The sequence below is a fragment of the Mchenga conophoros genome, linkage group LG22, assembly GCF_057382185.1.
Source record: "Mchenga conophoros isolate Kocher_MC1m ecotype Shallow Benthic linkage group LG22, M_conophoros_male_GT1.1, whole genome shotgun sequence".
In the NCBI taxonomy this organism is placed as follows: domain Eukaryota; kingdom Metazoa; phylum Chordata; class Actinopteri; order Cichliformes; family Cichlidae; genus Mchenga; species Mchenga conophoros.
Window position 1 is genome coordinate 37,933,741 of NC_140546.1, and position 19,130 is coordinate 37,952,870.

The following is a 19,130-nucleotide window of genomic DNA, read 5'->3' on the forward strand; positions in this document are numbered from 1 at the left end:
TGACGTCTTCTTTTGTGCACGCGGCCGCTCTGAGCGTTCACACTAGAGCGCGTTTGATCAAAAAATCTGAATTGAGCATCAAGACCTGCAGAGTGAACGTAGCCTCAGACTGTTTCTTGAGTTTTACAGTTATGAATATGTCTCTGTCTACAATGTGCCGTCTCTCAAGACAGTCAAAACCCTTTAACTGGAACTTGATCAGTCAGGCTAGAATCAAAAGTACTGATGTCATCAGGACATTTCCACACTGAGCCAACACCTCTCTGTTACAGAGCTGAGGACGCCTTTGTGCCCAATATCTAGAATAAATATCTACATTTAACCTACAATGACAAAACCAACTCAAAGTGCTCTGACTAAATCGAGTTTGTGCAATTGTCTCTACATTGTGACTGATGAGACTACAAACCATTATACACATTTAACAATTAAATGATCTGACAAACACATTTGTTTCATTTTCTGCTCATTTTATTTCCAAATTAAGAAGCAAATTCTGTGAGTAATTATGAAGATAATCACGCTGTCACTCTGTTTCTGAACAGCCTCCTCAAAGATCTACAAAAAGAAGCGAGGGCCCTAACGACACAGTTTCTCGGCCTGTCTTTCTGGGAACCTGTGGATCCATTTTGTGCGTTGTCCTCACTGGCAGATTGTTGCGTTTTGTTCTCACTGGCTGGAGAAACGCTTTTGTTACTTTCTAAACGTCTCAGCGCGTGACCGGAGCCGCTCGATGCTTTTAGCTCTGCTTTTAATAGCTCCACAACGGCTGCTACAAAAGTCGCGTCACCCTTTTCCATCACAAACTGAAGCACGTATTTGGATCCAAATATGCGACACAGGTCTTTGTACATTATGATGTACAAGTTTTTTACAGTTTTTAGAGGAGTCAAGTCTCCCCCAATCTTCTCTCTTATATCAGTCACTATCTGCTGAAAATTCAGCTTTACAGCAGTTGTTTGTGTTTTCTCAGAAACGTGAGCGACTAAATTTGCAAGACACAATATGAGAAAGGTATCGGTCTCTGCGGGCGCAGGAAGCGCCCCAGACGAGCACTGCGGGGCGTCGCTACATTTTTCTTCACTCTCTGAACTCTCACGGTCAAGATTTTGGACATCAGTGATTTGAAATGCATCACTGTTGCCCTCGCTACCCACATCTCCCTCACCTACACAAGCTGGAGTCTGTGTGCTTTTAAAAGTCTCTGCAGACTCTGGTTTAAAGTCGTCATCTTCCTCAGAGTTTGGCGAGTCAACAATGCTGTAGCTGCGACTCTCACCATCTACAAAAGGGGGAGCTAAGGTCTTTGTAAAGTCCTTTAAAATGTTCGCTACACTGTGAACCATCCCAACAAAGTTTGTTGGGGATGTGGATCTATCTGATTGCAAGGACGTGGACCCTGTGATACGACTCAGGGCTGAGTTTACGTTCTTTGCAATCGACACTGAAAATAAAGTCAGTAGTTTGTCTGAGTCACAAGACCGCCGTTGCCCAAAACCCAAGACCCAACCGAAGCAGTAATGAAAGATGTTTCTGAGGCTGGCCTGAATATCATCCTCTGTCACCCTGCAGTCACTGCACCCATCAAGCAGAGGTTCAACCTTCATCCTGAAAAGGGAGAGAAGAGAAACGTAGTCATCTTCCCACACTATCACTGCTTTGTCCAAATCTACAGGCGTCATTAAAAGAAACCACATGGACGACTTCACACGTGATGTAAATGAAGCAATGCTGTGTCCTCTGAAAAACCCCTCCGTCACCAGGATTACCCGATGAACCATTCAATTCAATTCAATTCAATTTTATTTATATAGCGCCAAATCACAACAAAAGTCGCCTCAAGGCGCTTCATAGATACAGAGAAAAACCCAACAATCATATGACCCCCTATGAGCAAGCACTTTGGCGACAGTGGGAAGGAAAAACTCCCTTTTAACAGGAAGAAACCTCCGGCAGAACCAGGCTCAGGGAGGGGCGGCCATCTGCTGTGATTGGTTGGGGTGAGAGAAGGAAGACAGGATAAAGACATGCTGTGGAAGAGAGACAGAGGTTAATAACAGATATGATTCAATGCAGAGAGGTCTGTTAATACATAGTGAGTGAGAAAGGTGACTGGAAAGGAAAAACTCAATGCATCATGGGAATCCCCCGGCAGCCTACATCTATTGCAGCATAACAAAGGGAGGATTCAGGGTCACCTGGTCCAGCCCTAACTATATGCTTTAGAAAAAAGGAAAGTTTTAAGCCTAATCTTAAAAGTAGAGATAGTGTCTGTCTCCCGAATCCAAACTGGAAGCTGGTTCCACAGAAGAGGGGCCTGAAAACTGAAGGCTCTCCCTCCCATTCTACTTTTAAATACTCTAGGAACAACAAGTAGGCCTGCAGAGCGAGAGCGGAGCGCTCTAATAGGGTGATATGGTACTACAAGGTCATTAAGATAAGATGGGGCCTGATTATTTAAGACCTTGTATGTGAGGAGCAGGATTTTGAATTCAATTCTGGATTTAACAGGAAGCCAATGAAGGGAAGCCAAAACAGGAGAAATATGCTCTCTCTTTCTAGTCCATCTCATGTAAAACGTCTAAGAAGAAGAAAGACTGAATGAAACTGTTTAATAAAGCAAGCTTTAGATTTACCGGTCAGCGGAGCTTTCTTTGTCTCCACGATCATGGTTATGTGGGCAGCATGAAACCTGTCGGCGTATGACTTTATACACTACGGTGCTAATGTGCCCTATGAGTGCTCGGCACATCTCGGTCAGCAGATCGACGACATCCGAGGAGACGTCATCGGTGGCTAATGCCGTCCACTGTCTGAAAGAAAAACATTGAGACTGGTTGAGCGAAACAAACCTGTAACCAGTGAATATGTCTGTGTATGCTGGTAACTGTCTCGCTGACTTTGAGCTTGTGACTTACCTGAGCGATAAATCGTCTAAATAGTTTCTGAGGCATCGTTCAATGTCTCCAAATCTGAACAGAGGCACGCTGAGATGACTGCACCTCGGTTCAGCACGTTCATCTAATGGGATCTAGAAAGAACAGACAGATGTCAGGGAGCAGGCGTTACACATCCAAAATAACAAGAATTAGACCAGCAGCCAATGTAAGGTTTTTGTCACAGCTGCACAAACAGTATTGGTGCTCATTTTGGATGCTTCTGTAACAGTTAGTCCACCAGTACCACTAAGCTTCTCACATATAATCATTGCAATTATTGCATTTTCAAAATGTCTAAAATATTGATGAGAGGTGGTCTGATCAATTTTTCAGAGTCCTACCACGTTCATGTTTCCACAATCTCGTCCGTGAATTCACGTTTTGGCGACAGCTTTGCACAAATGATCACTTTTTCCAATCTTTCACTCTCCGTCCTCACACTAGATCTGGATAGTTGTGTACTTTTGACCATCAGGGGACCTGACGTGACGTCGGTTCGAACGTTCAGCGCCTTTGGCCGTGGCGCATGCGCATGCTTCGCGTTGACTTCACGTGCGGCTTTTCTGTGTAGTTTTCATGGCATAGCTACTGAGACACGCCCACCTGGCAGTACTGCGGTCTTTTGCGCTCCAGGCATCGTTTGAACGTCTTCGAGTGGAAGTTTAGCTGAAATGAAGGACAGTGTCTTTGCTATAAGAAGCGTTTGTTTAGAGAAGGGCGCAGAGTATGGCGCCAACATGTGAACGCAGCTCTCCCAGCCCTGCTTTACAGCTCAGGCCACTAATTAGACAGTTAATGATGATTATGAGTCACCTCGTGAGCTAATGCTATTGGAGGATTTTAAGCATCCTTACCCGAGAGATGAATAATGTTCGTAAATGAACACAAGGTGACGTTAATGTCGAGTTGCGCCGTGCGAGGCTTGAGTCTGGTCGTGAGACCCCCTCACGTCCACATGATGGTGAATACTGTTATTAAAGGATCACCTTGTTGCTGACTGCCTGGCACTGAAGCGTAAACAGCAAGCCTCATTACAACTGAAAGGGCCGGGATTGATTACGGCTGTAGAGCAGCGGTCCCCAACCTTCGCTGCTCCACTGGCCGGTTTAACGTCAGACAGTATTTTCACGGTGTGGCGGATAAATGCAACAAAATAACATGATACGACAAAAACGGTGGTATTTTGTAAATATAACAATAAACGCGAATTAACTGTGTAATGGTGTAACTTTATTAGCCAGTCAAGACTGAGAGTAACATCCTCCATAATGCGCTCTGGTCGCTATGGTAACGTGTAAACCTTTCTTTCAAAATAAGACACACAACTACAACACGGCAAAGACCCAGGGAAACCGAGTTAATTATTAGCCTGAACTCTCACGGCCCGGTACCGGTCTGTGAGTCGTTTGGTACCGGGCCGTGGCCCGGGGGTTAGGGACCGCTGACTGTCTGTGTCCTCCACATATAAAATCGATCATTATAAATATTTTTTATGAAGTCTTAGTAACAGAATTTCCTTTTAAGTGTTCAACTTTTTACAATAATGTCCATGAATCCTTTCTATATTTGTTCGTTCAGTCGTTCTTCTTGTCGTCCACTAGGAGGCAGTACAAATAAAGCACTGGAGCTCTGCCATCTGTCTGCTCTCCCTCACCCCAGCTCAGGGGTCTCAAACGAGCTGTGAACCACTGCTGGCTCTGTCATCTCATGTGAGGCCACACGTGGCAGCACTTCTGCTGTCATTGTGTTCGTATTTAACAAAACCAAAGTGCAGACATAAGTGTGCACATTAGTTTGTGAGTCTGTCAGTGAACTAACACTGACAATCCCTCTCATGTTTGTGTCTCTGCTCATGTTTATAGGCTCAAATTGTGGTCATAAATAGTTTGTACTTGTAAATCAGGATTTGTGTGTGTAAAAAAGATTTGTGTGTGGACTTAGCCAAACAATACATGTGAAACTCTGCACTCAAGTTTCAAGTTACAAGTACGAATTTTGACCCCATTTTTCTTCCTTTCAGCTGATTGGTCAATAATAATAATAATAATAATAATGGATAGGATTTATATAGCGCTTTTCAAGGCACCCAAAGCGCTTTACAATGCCACTATTCATTCACTCTCACATTCACACACTGGTGGAGGCAGCTACGGTTGTAGCCACAGCTGCCCTGGGAAATTTGGTTGTAACAGCAGCCAAAAAGACAAATATACAAACAAACAGTACACAGGACACGGAACAGAAACATACACAATTTTTCTTACATATTTACATTAAGGACAATGGTTACTATAAACAGAGAGTACTGTACAGTTATTAAATTAAATAAAAATAATTACAGGTAAGAGGCAAACCAGGTTGTAGTGTGAATTGGTTAATTAACTAACTTATTGCAGTTACAGCATTGATGTAAACATCTGTGTTTGTTGGGAGCAGTTCAGATTGTGCAGTCTGACAGCTGCAGGGAGGAAGGACCTGCAGAAACGCTCCTTCATGCATCGAGGATGCAGCAGTCTGTCACTGAAGCAGCTCTGCAGCAACATTTACATGCATGGGGTGGGAGACTCTGTCCATCACAGATGTTATTTTGGCCAGAGTCCTTCTGTCTCCCACCACCTGCACTGGGTCCAGGGTGCATCCCAGAACAGAGCTGGCCTTCCTGATGAGTTTATCCAACCTCTTCCTCTCAGCTGCTGATAAACTGCTGCTCCAACATACCACACTGTAAAAAATGCCACCACAGAGTCATAGAAGGTCTTTAAAAGCGCTCCCTGGACTCCAAATGACCTCAGCCACCTCAGCAGGTAGCGTCTGCTCTGACCCTTCCTGTAAAGAGCATCAGTGTTGTGGCTGCAGTCCAGTTTATTATTCAGATGAACACCCAGGTACCTATAAGAGTCCACTATCTCAATGTCCACTCCCTGGATGTTCACCGGTGTCAGTGTGGTGGGTCTGCGTCTCCGGAAGTCCACCACCAACTCCTTCGTTTTCCCGGCGTTGATCAGCAGGTGGTTTTGGTTGGTTGGTTAATTGCCCACAGATGCTATCTTGCGTATCCCCCTGTATAACTTGTTTTAAATGATTTTATAACAATTCTTTTTCAACTTAATTTTATTCTTAATTACATATATATATATATCCCAACAACAGTTGCCCCTTTCTCTTGTAAGATGAAGACTCTACAATAATAATGATTGCATGCTATGTTGTTTTTTTCCTTCCAGACAGTGGCACGGGGCTGCTCGCAGCCTTGTGTCTGCCCTTCAGACACCACTACCTGTCTGCTGGTAATAACAAAGCAAAGGGCGGCTCTTTGAGGACATAAAAATAACATATGTAGAGTATACTTGCGATGTACTTCCTCAGGAAGCTGCGTCAGGCCCAATTAACCCCAGAGACTGCTAATAAACTTCTACTGCTCCACCATCGAGAGCCTTCTGACCTACTGTTGCACACCCTGGTTCAGCTGCTGCACTGTGGAAGACAAGAGGAAACTGCAGCAGGTGGTGAAGGCGTGAGAGCGGGCAATTGGCACCTCACTAACACCCCTCAGAGACATTTATACTGGCAGACTTCAGTGGAAAGCCAGCATTATCATCATGGACCCCTCAATCCCTGGACACTCACTTTTATCCCCCCCTTCCCTCTGGTAAACGCTACAGGTCCATCAGGTCAAAGACAAACAGACTCAGTAGAAGCTTCCACCCACAGGCTGTCAGACATGCCCTACCTCCACCCTGAATGAAGGTTAACTGTGCTGTTAACACTCATGGACACTTACACTGTACTTATTTATAAACAGTATTCATTATAGTTTAATACAACCAACATTCTTACCTCTATTTATATAGTTGTACAGTAGCAACAGGCATTCCTACCCCTTACTCAATGTGTAATACCACTGACGTCGCACCTTATACTGCACTGATCCTCCTCCTTAGACTGTACCTGCAGACACTTTGTTTCTGTATATAACGTTATAATCTCATTCTCCTATCCAGAGAATGTTGAGTGTAAAAACCTACAGCTGCAAATGGAGAGATGCCAAACTGTGTTTCATTATTCTGGTAACAGTGACAATAAAGATCTATCTGATCTTATCTTATCTATCTTTTTTTTTCTTTGCTACATAATTCCATATGTTGCTTTATATATTTACAGTTTTTTACAGACGTTAGGACACATTTCTCAATACTTAGGTCACGTTTGCAAAACGAAGTCTATGTGGGCTAAACTGAGGACCAGTTATCATTGTTTTGGCACAAAATGCATTCAATGACTACATCTCTCAAATTTCATGAATTATTTTCTCACTCAGACACAACAACTGCCAAAAATCTTTGTACGTACAGGACATTTTGCATGTGCTTACATACTGTTTTCAAAACTGTTAAACTTATGGCCAAAACAATAACACAATGCAAAACTTGAAAAGAGCAAAATCCAACAGCAATATTTTATTGAAACATATTTTAAATCTAAAAATGCAGTTTAACCAGCCACAGCTGATTCTCATTGTAGATGAACATCTGCACAGGTGTTACTCCTTCAATTTCATTACAAAAGGAGACAACTGCTGAATAGGTTTTTTTGTGATGTAAACATGGACCCAGCCAGAAATGGAGAAGACCGAGTAGATTAGCATTACTATTGTATGTGTATCAGTGGATGGTGTGTATACAAATTGTTTCACACAAGAAAACACTGTAATGCTACATGTTGTTAGTGTTTTTTAGGTCATTGTTTTGTGGGTGACAAAGTGTGTTTGTCGGCTGTCAACCTTTGCTAGTGTTCTGGAAGAATGAGTTTATTTGAGACCTGAATGAAGTGTTTTGGTAGTTGTAGTGCATTTTGAATGTGAAATGAACTGCTTTGCCAAGCTGACGGTCAGTTAGGAGGATTGTGTGAAGTGTTTTGCAAAAGTGACCTAAGTATTGAGAAATGTGTCCTAGTGGCTGTAAAAAACTGTAATGACTAACCTCGTATTGTGGATGGATTATCTCAGTTGTTCTCCTGACTGAAGTTTGGTCCGTTTACAGCATCCTGCCATGCGATTGCATTTGTCTCTAACCATCAGGAACCTTCACGTTAACTTTTATCGAAATCTGAAATGTAACATTCCAGCTTCCCCCTTAGTGTGTTTGTTGGGCAGCTTAGATAATGTCACTTCAGAAAAGAATATCGCCCATATGGTTTTCACTGCCCTATGCATAGCCAAGAAAACAGTCCTCATGAACTGGAAAAATAAAAATAATCTTAATTCTAACCAATATAGAAATTATCTATTAGATTACATTAGTCTTGACACAGCCTCTGCCACCACATCAGATCAATTGCTCTGGGCTCCTTTGATCAGCTCCATCACCTAGTGGGGGTGGGGGGGTCATAGTTTGGTCCCAACTTCGCTGTTGTGATTGGTGTGGGGGTAGGGACAGGCTTAGGGCGTCGGGGGGTTCCCCGGAGGCATCTTTCTTGGGGGGCTCAACCCGGGGTAGCGGTCATGTCCAATTAGGGGCTCTGTTGGCTCTCAGGTGACGGTTTCCTCGTGGCTGCGTGCAGCGGGGCTAGGGGAGGGTCTGTGCTGACGGACGTGGGTTACTCACGTGGTAGCCTGGCTGCCCCTGGGTGGGTCCGGGAGGGGCGTGGGGTTCTGGGGGTTCCGGGGGTGCTCAGTCTCTGGGCTGGGGCCCTGGCTGGGCCTTGGGTCCTGGTTGGTGTGTCACCAGGGTTGTGGGTGTATGGGGGCACAGCCCCGGCACAGTGTGCCGCCAGTGCATCGAGCCACCTGGGGGGCTCTTCAACTGGTGGGGGAGGCTGTTAAATCTTGCAGGAGCTCTCCTCTCTCCAGGAACTGACTCTGCAGGAGGGGGAGATACAGGAGAGGTGGAGGAAGATCTCAGCCTGGGTGTCTATTGTCTTGTGCAGTCTGGAAGATGAGTGGATGACGGGGTGGGTGCAGTTTTCTCTGTGGTGGGGTCGGGTGGGCTGTCCCGGTCTCTGTGGGGCCGGGCGGCGCTGCTGAACTGGGCCCTGGTCCAGATGGGCCTGGGCCCCCTTTCCCTGGCGGGTTGCAGAGTATGGGGGTGCCTACTGGGGTCAGTGGGGGAGCTGGCCCCAGGGAGGGGTCACTTGCCCCTCCCTTCCTTCCCTCCCCATCTCCAGCTGCCTCCCTCTTCCCGCTCCACCACAATTACCCACACATGCAGGACCTTGGAGTAGGGGTATGTCACCAGGGTGCAGGGGAGGCTACCCCCCCTCTGTGCCCTTCTGGCTGCCTCTGCCTCAATTTTATCCCACAACTTAGACATTCACATTACTCACACTCTCATTACACATACATATAGGATCTTGGGGGTGGGCACGATACACGGAGTCCAAATTACCATCAGGGTGTACACCTCACCCCTGGCGTCGTTGCCCACCTCTCAATTTTAAATACACGTAGACATGGAGGGCTAGCAGGAGGGACCATGCGCTTACCTGCTGCTCTCTGGCAGGTAGCTCCATGCCCTCCTGGGTTTTAATTGCACCTTAGAACACACATGCATCAATACTACAATGAGCGGGTGGAGGGAGGTTTGGAGTCTTCTCTCACCCCCGTTCTCTGCGACCTGCTGGAGCGGGGGGGCTAGGAGGAGGAGTTGGCCCTCCAATTGGGGTCTGGAGTGTGGGGCCTCCCTGCTGCTGCGGAGTCGGGGCGGTCTGCTTCTCCCCACCGCAGGGAAAAGGGTAACACCACCTGGGTCTGGGTGCAGTTCCCCCCTCCAGGGGCAAGGATACCTAGACCCGGTTCGTAGAGTACGCTTGGGGAGTGTGATCGTGTGTACAGCGTCTCTTTATGTCTGTCTCCACGTTGGTTGAGTGTGGAGTAAGTGCATATGAGAGCATGAGGGTGGGAATGGATGTTTGTATCTGTGTGTGCCTGTATGTCTGTGTCTATATGTCAGGTTGGGTATCAGACGTCACCTCTCTGGGGACACCTCAGGCCCTCCAAGGTTTGGAGGCCTATCTCCCCCCACCACCACTTCCCCTGCTAGTGGCAGACGCCCTCAGACATCGGTGCGTTGGTGGTTCTTTGTGTCCGGGGATGGGCGCCCAGGTACACACCGGCTCACTCCTTGGCGGCCGCTTATCGGGGCCTGGAGCCTGGGGCTCGCTCGGGCTCCTTCGGAGGTGGGGTGCCCTCGGCCTCTCGGCCTGGGGCTCGGTCACTCAGGCACAGCTGGCTGCCGGCGGAGCTCACGGGCGCGTCACTGCAACCCCCCCTGGCTTCTGCTCCGCGGCTGCTGAGTGAGCCCTCATCTGGGACTCTCCTCAGCTCTTTCTGGGACAGTGGCGCGGCTGCCCCTCTGTTGGTCTTCCTTGGTCTCTTGTGTTCTGGGGGCCTCTGGATGTCTGGAGTTTTGATCTCCTCCATACCTGCTTCATGCCCTGGAGGACGGGGCTGTGCCCCCCCACACCCTCTAGCAGATCATTACATGAAGGAACCTTTTAAAAACAAGCACGTCCATGCTCACAGGTGCACACACGGGTGCTCACACACACAAACTACACCCTTTATCACCGTTCCTCTTCCCCGTTTTTCTTTCCCTCTTTCTTTTCCCCAGTCAAGTCTGTCCCGTATTTAGCAAGTGAAAATAAATGAAATAAGCAATAAAAGGTGAATCAAATGGACCATTACGGCAAGGCTGGGATGGTCAATTTGGTAAAGTAAATCCTTTGGGCATCTTTCTTTGCCTTAAGACAATAATTTTGATGGCAAAAGAGCCAAACGGGACAGGCAAAACAAACAAATCAAGAAAAACTTTTATCCAGTGGAAAAAAGTTAGCGTTCATCCTCCAGCTTCACTGTGTTTGTTATGCTAACATAGCTGTGTAGTTAGCAGAAATGGGCAGTAACGCGTAATCCGATTACTTTTTTCGAGTAACGAGTAAAGTAAGGGATTACTATTACAAAAAAGGTAATTAGATTACTGTTACTTTCCCGTAAGCACGCTGCGTTACTGCGTTACTAAAACTGTGATATTTTTGCGAGTGTCTCATGACAGTGACGTAAGCGAGTGCAACGTTCGTGGTAACAGCTGTGTGCAGATCAACAATGGATAATATAACGAGTGCAGGAGAGAGTATGAGCGTGCAGCGTTTAAAGCGTGGAAGTACTGACCTTACTTTGAGTTTGATTCCGTAAAAAGTGACAAAAACATTATCGTCCGCAGCTCACTGCGTGGGAAGAAAACTTCTTTTTACAGCAAAAAACCCCTAAACTTCCGAGCAAGCACCAAATACGCTGCCGCTGGAATGTGAAACTCACAGAGAAGCTGCCGTATCCTTCCACTGACCGCTGCGGCACACCTGCACCAGGGTAAACCTCCGCCTGACCACTCCTGCTTTACAGGTGAAAATAGAGCAACAGGACCGCTGAGTCTTTGACTTTATTTATTTTCTGCTGTGTTTTACTTGCATCTATTTGAAAGACTGAGTGTAAACACAAAAAATATTTTATTTTATGTGCTGGAATGTGTAGAAAATAGGTTTAAATGTTAAACTAATTTCTTCCAGTCAGAGAATGTTGCAGATAATTTAATGTTTGCTTGATGCATAAAGTTAAAAGATTAAAACTAATAAAACAAGTTTTAAAAAGAGGCTTTTCCATTTGATTACATTTTGTATGATGATTATGTAGAAAAAGTAGAATTGGGCTGAAAGATCTATCACTTTATCACCTCTTCAGGTTGTAAATCGTGTTTTTAAAAAGTAACTAAGTAACTAAGTAATTAATTACTTTTGAAAATAAGTAATCAGTGAAGTAACGGGATTACTTTTTTCAGGTAGTAATCAGTAATTAGTAACTGATTACTTTTTCAAAAGTAATTAGTTACTTAGTTACTTAGCACGTAGCACATCATTATATACCAGCTAGCCCAACTTCAGTAACCCTACAAACGTCACTGGTTTAGTTTCCTGTCCTCATTTATGTTGGAAGTGATAACAGAGCTGTACGTTTGAATGTTTCAGAAATCTCTCAGTCAGAACGTGCTATGTCATGCTTAGGTGGAAACTAAACTCTCTTCTAACTTCTAACTCCGTTAAATGTCATAAATTTTGTTTTCATGGATGCCTGGAAGTTAAACTGAATTGTTACACCTGGTAAAGCAGCAATGCTGATCATTTTATTAAAGATGAAAGAATTTAGACAGTTTTTAACTCTCAGTGATGCTGCAGTGTTTGTTTGACTTTGGGACCTGAAGTATACGGAGTTTAGGACCCAGATTACTCCCAGATTTAAGAGCATCTTAGTCCGACAAATACGGCAATAACGACGGCCGCTTGCATGTCCTACAAAAACATGTGCTTTGTCGTGTATCTGACGGACAAACACCAAACCAGTTCCGCATCACTGAGGTTTCAGCATTTTTACAAACCAGTTCTGGTTCATCCGTTTCACTCAATCCGCTTTCACCCTTCTCATCCGTCGCTGCCATGCTTTTTCGGCATGTGTGTATGAAAGCAAAGGCACTGCACATGCGCGTTTTACCCATATTCTATTGCAATATTTTATTTTCTTATTGTTGCCCAACATTATACCGGTATTATGTCTGTGAAGGTTCTCAGTCATCCAGGTCATCGTAGTCAAAGGAGCTTGCAAAGAAAAGCGTCTGGACTTCTTTAAGTTACTTGAAGACGTTTCACCTCTCATCCGAGAAGCTTCTTCAGTTCTAAGGTCAAATGGTGGAGAGTCCCAGATATAAACCTAGTGGGAGTTTCCCCCCACAGAGGGACAAAAGGACCCCCTGATGATCCTCTAATCACCTGAGCCAAGGTGTGAAACTGGGTGTGGGTCCCAATCAGCCAGAGTTTCGGGTGTGTTCATTGTGAAACCTGGCCCCACCTTGTCATGTGAATTCCTGAGGTCAGATGGCCCAGGATGTGAGTGGGCGTTAAGGCGTCTGGGAAGGGATCTCAAAACTGGATTATAGATGGCAGAGAGTTGGTGTCGTAAACCCCGCCTCTGTTCAAAGATGGTCGCTCACAGTGGACCAGTGGACCGGTATTACCTAGTTGAGGCTCAGATAGTGAGCAGGGTCCATAGTTTCTTATAGCAGCGCAGTGGTGAAGCATAGTGTTAGTGTTCTCTGTAGAACGTGTTCATGCACGTGTAGAGGCTCCACCACACCAACAAGCCTGTAGGAAAGAGGCATCAATATTTATTATTTGCTGTTACTCGTGCTTATGTTGGTTGTTGCCGTGGTTTCCCTGCTGTCTTGTTTTCTTTTTGCTGTTTTTTTAAGCAGGTGTTGAAGCAGATTTTCAGGGTCTTCTCTCTTTATCCCTCTTCTCCTCTGTTTTTCTCTCCCTCTCCTTCTCTTAACTCTCTTGCCAACTTCTATTTCCTTCTTCTTTCTCTCTCCCGTCTCCCGTCCTGTCCGGTCTGATTGTAATAACTTAAAATTAAAAAATGTAATAATCGAATAAATGACAATCATGTGGACCAATATCTGCACTATTCTTCAGACAATAATTCTGATTTCTGCAGACAGGACAGGCAAAATTTTTAAAAAGGTGCTTCCAAAGCTGTGTCACTGTGAGCAGTGTGTGCTTTGCCGCCTCAGTGTGTTTTGTTTTTTGCAGGGCTGTTGTGTGTCTTTATGTTACTGTGCGCTGTTGAGCCTCTGGGTTCACTGAAAGCAGTGATTGCCACACTTGAGCTGAGCAGCACCGTTGAATTGTCAGAACCACACTACCAGAGATGCCTGTTTGAAAACATGTCTACGTCTGTGCTTCATGTTCAGATTAAAAGGATTTGCTTCCATCTGCAGTGAAACTGCTCCTGAAGTGAAATCAGGTGATTTGCAGACTCTTGGCAAATGGAGGCAGGCAGCTATCATGTTCCACCTCAGCCAGCTACACAATTCAAATTCTACTTTCATGCATCTGCACTGACAATCCTGTCATGTATATACATGCATGAAATATAACCCCGCTGTTCAATTTTAAGAGCTTTGCCCTTCAGTGGCTATGCTGTTGTTGGTGTTTCAAAGCTGCCATGTGTCCAGCAGAGTGCAGCAGAGAGGAGAGGATGACAAATGGATGAACAGGTGGTCTCTGACTATGGATGGATTATCATCATGTCTGCATGCTGATCCAGGGGAGGGAAGATGGCAGAGGGTTTAATCGGAGCAAGTCTCAGGCAGTTGTCACGACAGATATTCGACGCGTCAGCCTGCTGAGACGAGGATGATATGTTGTAGTCTGATGGTAATGACAATGACAACGACAGTCTGGTTATCTAAGAATGGAGCAAGCAGCCGTCAGGGCAATCCCTGCCAACAGAGAACTACTCTTTGTTTAAAAATGAGAACCGCTCGCCTGAGGCACCTAAATCATCAGCAGGGCACTTAGTTGGCTCCCCAGCGACACACCGGCCATGTCTGAAACATCGCAGATGACAGGGTTTACAAAGATGTTTTCAAATTGTTACTGAGCTCTGTCAATTTAAAAATGTCACACAAAAGGAAAATAAGTAAAGTTCATACAAATCAGGCTTTGACCATTTTTCCTTGTTCATTTGAAATTTGGATACGTAAATCACACAGTGTTGTCCCCGTATGACTGTGTACCAGAATGCGCTGGCCATTAAGATGACTCTGGATCACAATTCAATTCAATTCAATTTTATTAATATAGCGCCAAATCACAACAAAAGTCGCCTCAAGGCGCTTCATAGATTTGTTACCCGTACCCCTCTGTGCGCCCCTCTGACCAGGTTGTAGCTGTTGTTGTGCGAGCACAGAGGTAACTGAGCAGAAGAGTTGGGAGGTAATTAAAGAGCACATGCTCAGCTAGACAGCACGTAGCACAGATGTGAGGGAGGGAGAGCAGAAGCTTGTTCAGCACCACTTTGTTCACACAGAGGAAATGTAATTTATTACCCAGCCAGGGGGTAGAACCCCACCCTCATCACAGCAGAGGCACTAGAGCCAAAACCAAGATGGGCTGCTTTGGATTGGAGCAAATATACAGTTGGCAGCCACTGTAATGAGGTTAGCAGGTGTTTCTGAGTTTCCAGTTTAAGGTTTTGTGTTTTCACTTTGTCAGTTCTACCTTTTGTTCGAGTCCTGCGTCTGGGTCCTCATCCTGCCTGCCAAGCCTTAAGCATAGTGGGGTTGCTCCCAAAACAGTGTATAAACTTTCCATAAAAAACCCTTGTATACGCTGTTAGTGTGGTTTGGAATATACAGCACTGACATGTCAAAAGGTTCATCTGTGAAACAGCGTGAAATCTTTACCCGAAGACGCAAGACAGGCGCTACACCATCAACGTCCGACACAGACTGACATGGCATAGCCAGACGGATTTTGGAGCCAAGTTGGACAGCATTGATACAAGACTGACAGGGATGGCAAATGCTGCGACTGCACTGGAGGGTAAAGTGTCGGAGGTAAAGCAAGACATATTGAACCAAGGGGCTCATATCGAGGAGGCCGAAGCCCGCATTGCCGAAGTAGAAAGCACACTTGAAAAAACAGAAACGAAGCCAAAACAGATGACTTGGAAAACCGGGGACGACGAAAGAACCTGCGCATCTTCGGCATAAAAGAGGGAGCAGAGGGGAACAACCACTCTTCGACTTTATTAACATCATGCTACCTAAGTGGCTGGGGCTAGCGCCCGACAAGTCATTCACACTGGAGCGAGTGCATCGCACGCTCCGGGAAACCAAACCAGAGCAGAGCGGTGCTTGTTCGCTTCTTAAAATTCCAAGAGAAGGAACTGGTATATCGGGAAGCAAGAAAACAACAAATTACACATGAAGGGGCCAAGATCACATTTGCACAGGATCTGTCTGCGGCGACGGCTCAGATCCGACGGGGATTTCACCCGGTTGTCAAACTGTTTATTGATATCAATGCCTTCCTTGTGTTAACATAACTGGGCGTTTAAGGGTATATTCGTTCTAAATTTAATCTAAATCGTTTTGGGTTATACATCAACAGCTAAACCTTAACTAAGTCATTATTTTTTTGTCCTACCAAGGGTAAACTTTACTTTATAATGAAAAAAATCAGTATCATTATATGGTTAGTGTGCACTGTCTGATTTACGGGGTTTTGGAGAGGTCGCGTTGACTAGTTCCTCCTCACTGATGTGGATTAACACCCTCCAGATAATTTGTTCGAGGGAGGGGGGAGACATTTCCAACAAGGAAATGCAAATGTTCAATCAGAAATTGTTTACAGGTTCTGTATCTGGTATGTGTGAGTGTGTGGATGGAAGTGCAAACCTGCTTCTTCAATTTTTCCTTTACTTTGTTTATTTAAGTAAACAGTCTGACAATATTTTATGGAGAGGACAACTAAAGAAAACATTTTGAACGTTAACATTACGACCTGGAACGTTAGGGGGATACGGACGTTAGCTAAACTGAAACAAGTATTAAACCGACTGAAACATTTTAACTCTAGAATTATTTTCCTACAGGAATCTCATTGGAGACCACAGACTGGGACACATTGAAGGCTGCTTCTAACAGCTTGGACGAGTTTACGGACACTGTCACCTCCTATATCCACTTCTGTGAGGACAGCATTGTGCCATCACGCACCAGGGTGAGTTATAACAATGACAAACCCTGGTTTACTCCTAAACTCAAAAAGCTGTGGCTGGAAAAGAGAAAGGCGTTCAGAAGCGGAGACAGGGACTGCTACAGAGAGGCCAAGTACAGGTTCACTAAAGAAGTGGACATTGCTAAACATCAGCACTCTGAGAAGATGCAGCAGCAGATCTCAGAGAATGACTCGGCCTCTGTGTGGAAAGGTTTTAGGAATATTACAAACTACAAGCCTAAAACCCCCCACTCCACTGATGACTTGCTCTTAGCCAACACCCTCAACGACTTCTACTGCCGTTTAGACGAGCCATCAGGCAGCCTTCACACCTCCAACGGCCCCAACAATAGAGGCACTTTGGACACTCATTCCCCCACCTCTCCCCCCTCCATAGAGCCATCACCACCTTCAAACTGTTCACCTACAACACCCGCCCCCTCACCCCACACAAAAGAGGATTTCACACCACCTCCTCCCACCACAACTCTTCATATTCATGAAGCAGATGTGAGGAAGCAGTTTAAGAGTCTGAATGCTCGGAAAGCTCCCGGCCCAGACGGTGTGTCTCCTGCCACCCTCAGACACTGTGCAAACGAGCTGGCCCCAGTGTTTTCTGGCATCTTCAACTCCTCACTGCAGGCATGTCATGTGTTTCAGCATCTATTTCAACAGCATGGAATTAAGTGGACATTTAACCCTCCCACTGCTTCACATCATGGCGGAGCATGGGAGAGGTTGATAAGATCAATACGAAAAGTGCTGAATTCTACTGTGAGAGAACAAGTTCTGGAAGAAGCATGCCTTCATACAGTCTTATGTGAGGCAGAGTCGATTATCAACAGCCGACCAATCACCAGGGCATCAAGCGACCCAAATGATTTGGAGGCTCTGACACCTAATCATCTTTTGTTTTTGAAAACAAAACCTTCATTGCCTCCAGGATTGTTTGACCAGAATGACCTCTACTCACGACGTAGATGGAAACAGGTGCAATATATGTCCAATCTACTTTGGAAGAGATGGACTAAAGAATACCTACCTCAACTTCAGGAACGTCAGCGGTGGGCCACAGCATCAAGAAACTTTGCAGAAGGAGATGTCGTTCTTCTTCTTCTGAAAGAAGGCTTTCAGGAGCAAAGTGAAGGAGGAGATGAAAGCAGCACAGCGGGAGGTGAAACGCTGCCTGAGGGAAGCAAAGGACACCTACAGGAGGAAGGTGGAGCAGAAGTTGGAGAGGAACAATATGAGGGAGGTCTGGAATGGTGTGAAAACCATCACAGGCCACAACACCAAGAAAAGCACAGTGGGGGGGACTGTGGAGAAGGCAAACGAACTCAACAACTTCTTCAACAGGTTTGACCAGCCCACAACCCCCCCACCCTCACCTTCACTACAGAGTCCTCTCCCCACTCTCCTACCTCCCTCGCTTCCCCCCCTTCCTGACACCATGACACCCCCCTCCTCCAATCCCTCTCTCAGCAGCAAGACATCTCCCCCCCTCCCCTCCCCCCAAACATCTCCCAGTGTCACAGTGGATCAGGTCAGGAGGCAACTGAGGAAGCTTCGCCCCAGAAAGGCAGCAGGCCCAGACAAGGTGTGTCCTAGGATGCTAAAGGCGTGTGCTGCTGAACTTGGGGAGCCGCTACAACGAGTCTTCAACCTCAGTCTGCGACTGGGGAGAGTGCCCGCCCTATGGAAGACATCCTGCATCGTCCCGGTCCCCAAAAAGAACCGGCCCAATGAGCTGAATGACTTCCGACCGGTGGCACTGACGTCACATCTTATGAAGACTCTAGAGCGGCTCTTCCTCAACCTCCTCCGACCACAGGTACAACATGCCCAGGACCCACTACAGTTTGCATACAAGGCGGATGTCGGAGTGGAGGATGCCATCCTGTACCTCCTACACAGAGCCCACTCACACCTGGATGGGGGAAAAGGCACGGTCAGGATCCTGTTTCTTGACTTTTCCAGTGCCTTTAATACCATCCGGCCCTGTATGCTTCAGGAAAAACTGAACAGGATGGAGGTGGACCCCTGCCTGGTGGCTTGGATCTCCGACTACCTCACTGACAGACCACAGTACGTCAGGCTGAAGGACATCACGTCTGACACTGTGGTCAGCAGCACAGGAGCACCACAGGGAACTGTGCTGTCCCCTCTTCTCTTCACCCTGTACACCTCTGACTTCTGCTACAACTCTGAATTATGCCACATTCAGAAGTTTGCAGATGACACAGCCATCATGGGGTGTATCTGGGATGATCAGGAAGAGGAGTACAGAAGTCTGGTGAGGAACTTTGTCGCATGGAGTCACACAAACCACCTGCAACTCAACACCTCAAAGACTAAGGAACTGGTTGTGGACTTCGGGAGGTCCAGAGAAGGTCCACTGCGGGTTCAGATAGAGGGGGAGGAGGTGGAGGTGGTCAACAAGTACAAGTACCTCGGGCTGTGGGTGGACAATAAACTGGACTGGTCATGCAACACAGAGCACCTGTATAAAAAAGCCCAAAGCCGACTGTACTTCCTCAGGAGGCTGAGGTCTTTTAACATCTGCAGGAAGCTCCTGAGGATGTTTTA

General features: G+C 46.1%; 1 protein-coding gene across 1 annotated transcript; it reads right to left on the reverse strand.

Annotated features, from left to right (window-relative positions):
* Positions 1–468: 468 nt before the first annotated feature.
* LOC146549897 (uncharacterized) lies at positions 469–4,186 on the reverse strand. Its single transcript, XM_085262180.1, has 5 exons — positions 3,794–4,186; positions 3,281–3,605; positions 2,919–3,031; positions 2,637–2,813; positions 469–1,608 (listed from the first exon to the last, which is right to left on the reverse strand). Exons 2-5 carry the CDS (start codon positions 3,287–3,289, stop codon positions 519–521), a joined length of 1,389 nt encoding a protein of 462 aa, XP_085118306.1. The 5' UTR covers positions 3,290–3,605; positions 3,794–4,186; the 3' UTR covers positions 469–518.
* Between the last annotated feature and the right edge of the window lie 14,944 nt (positions 4,187–19,130).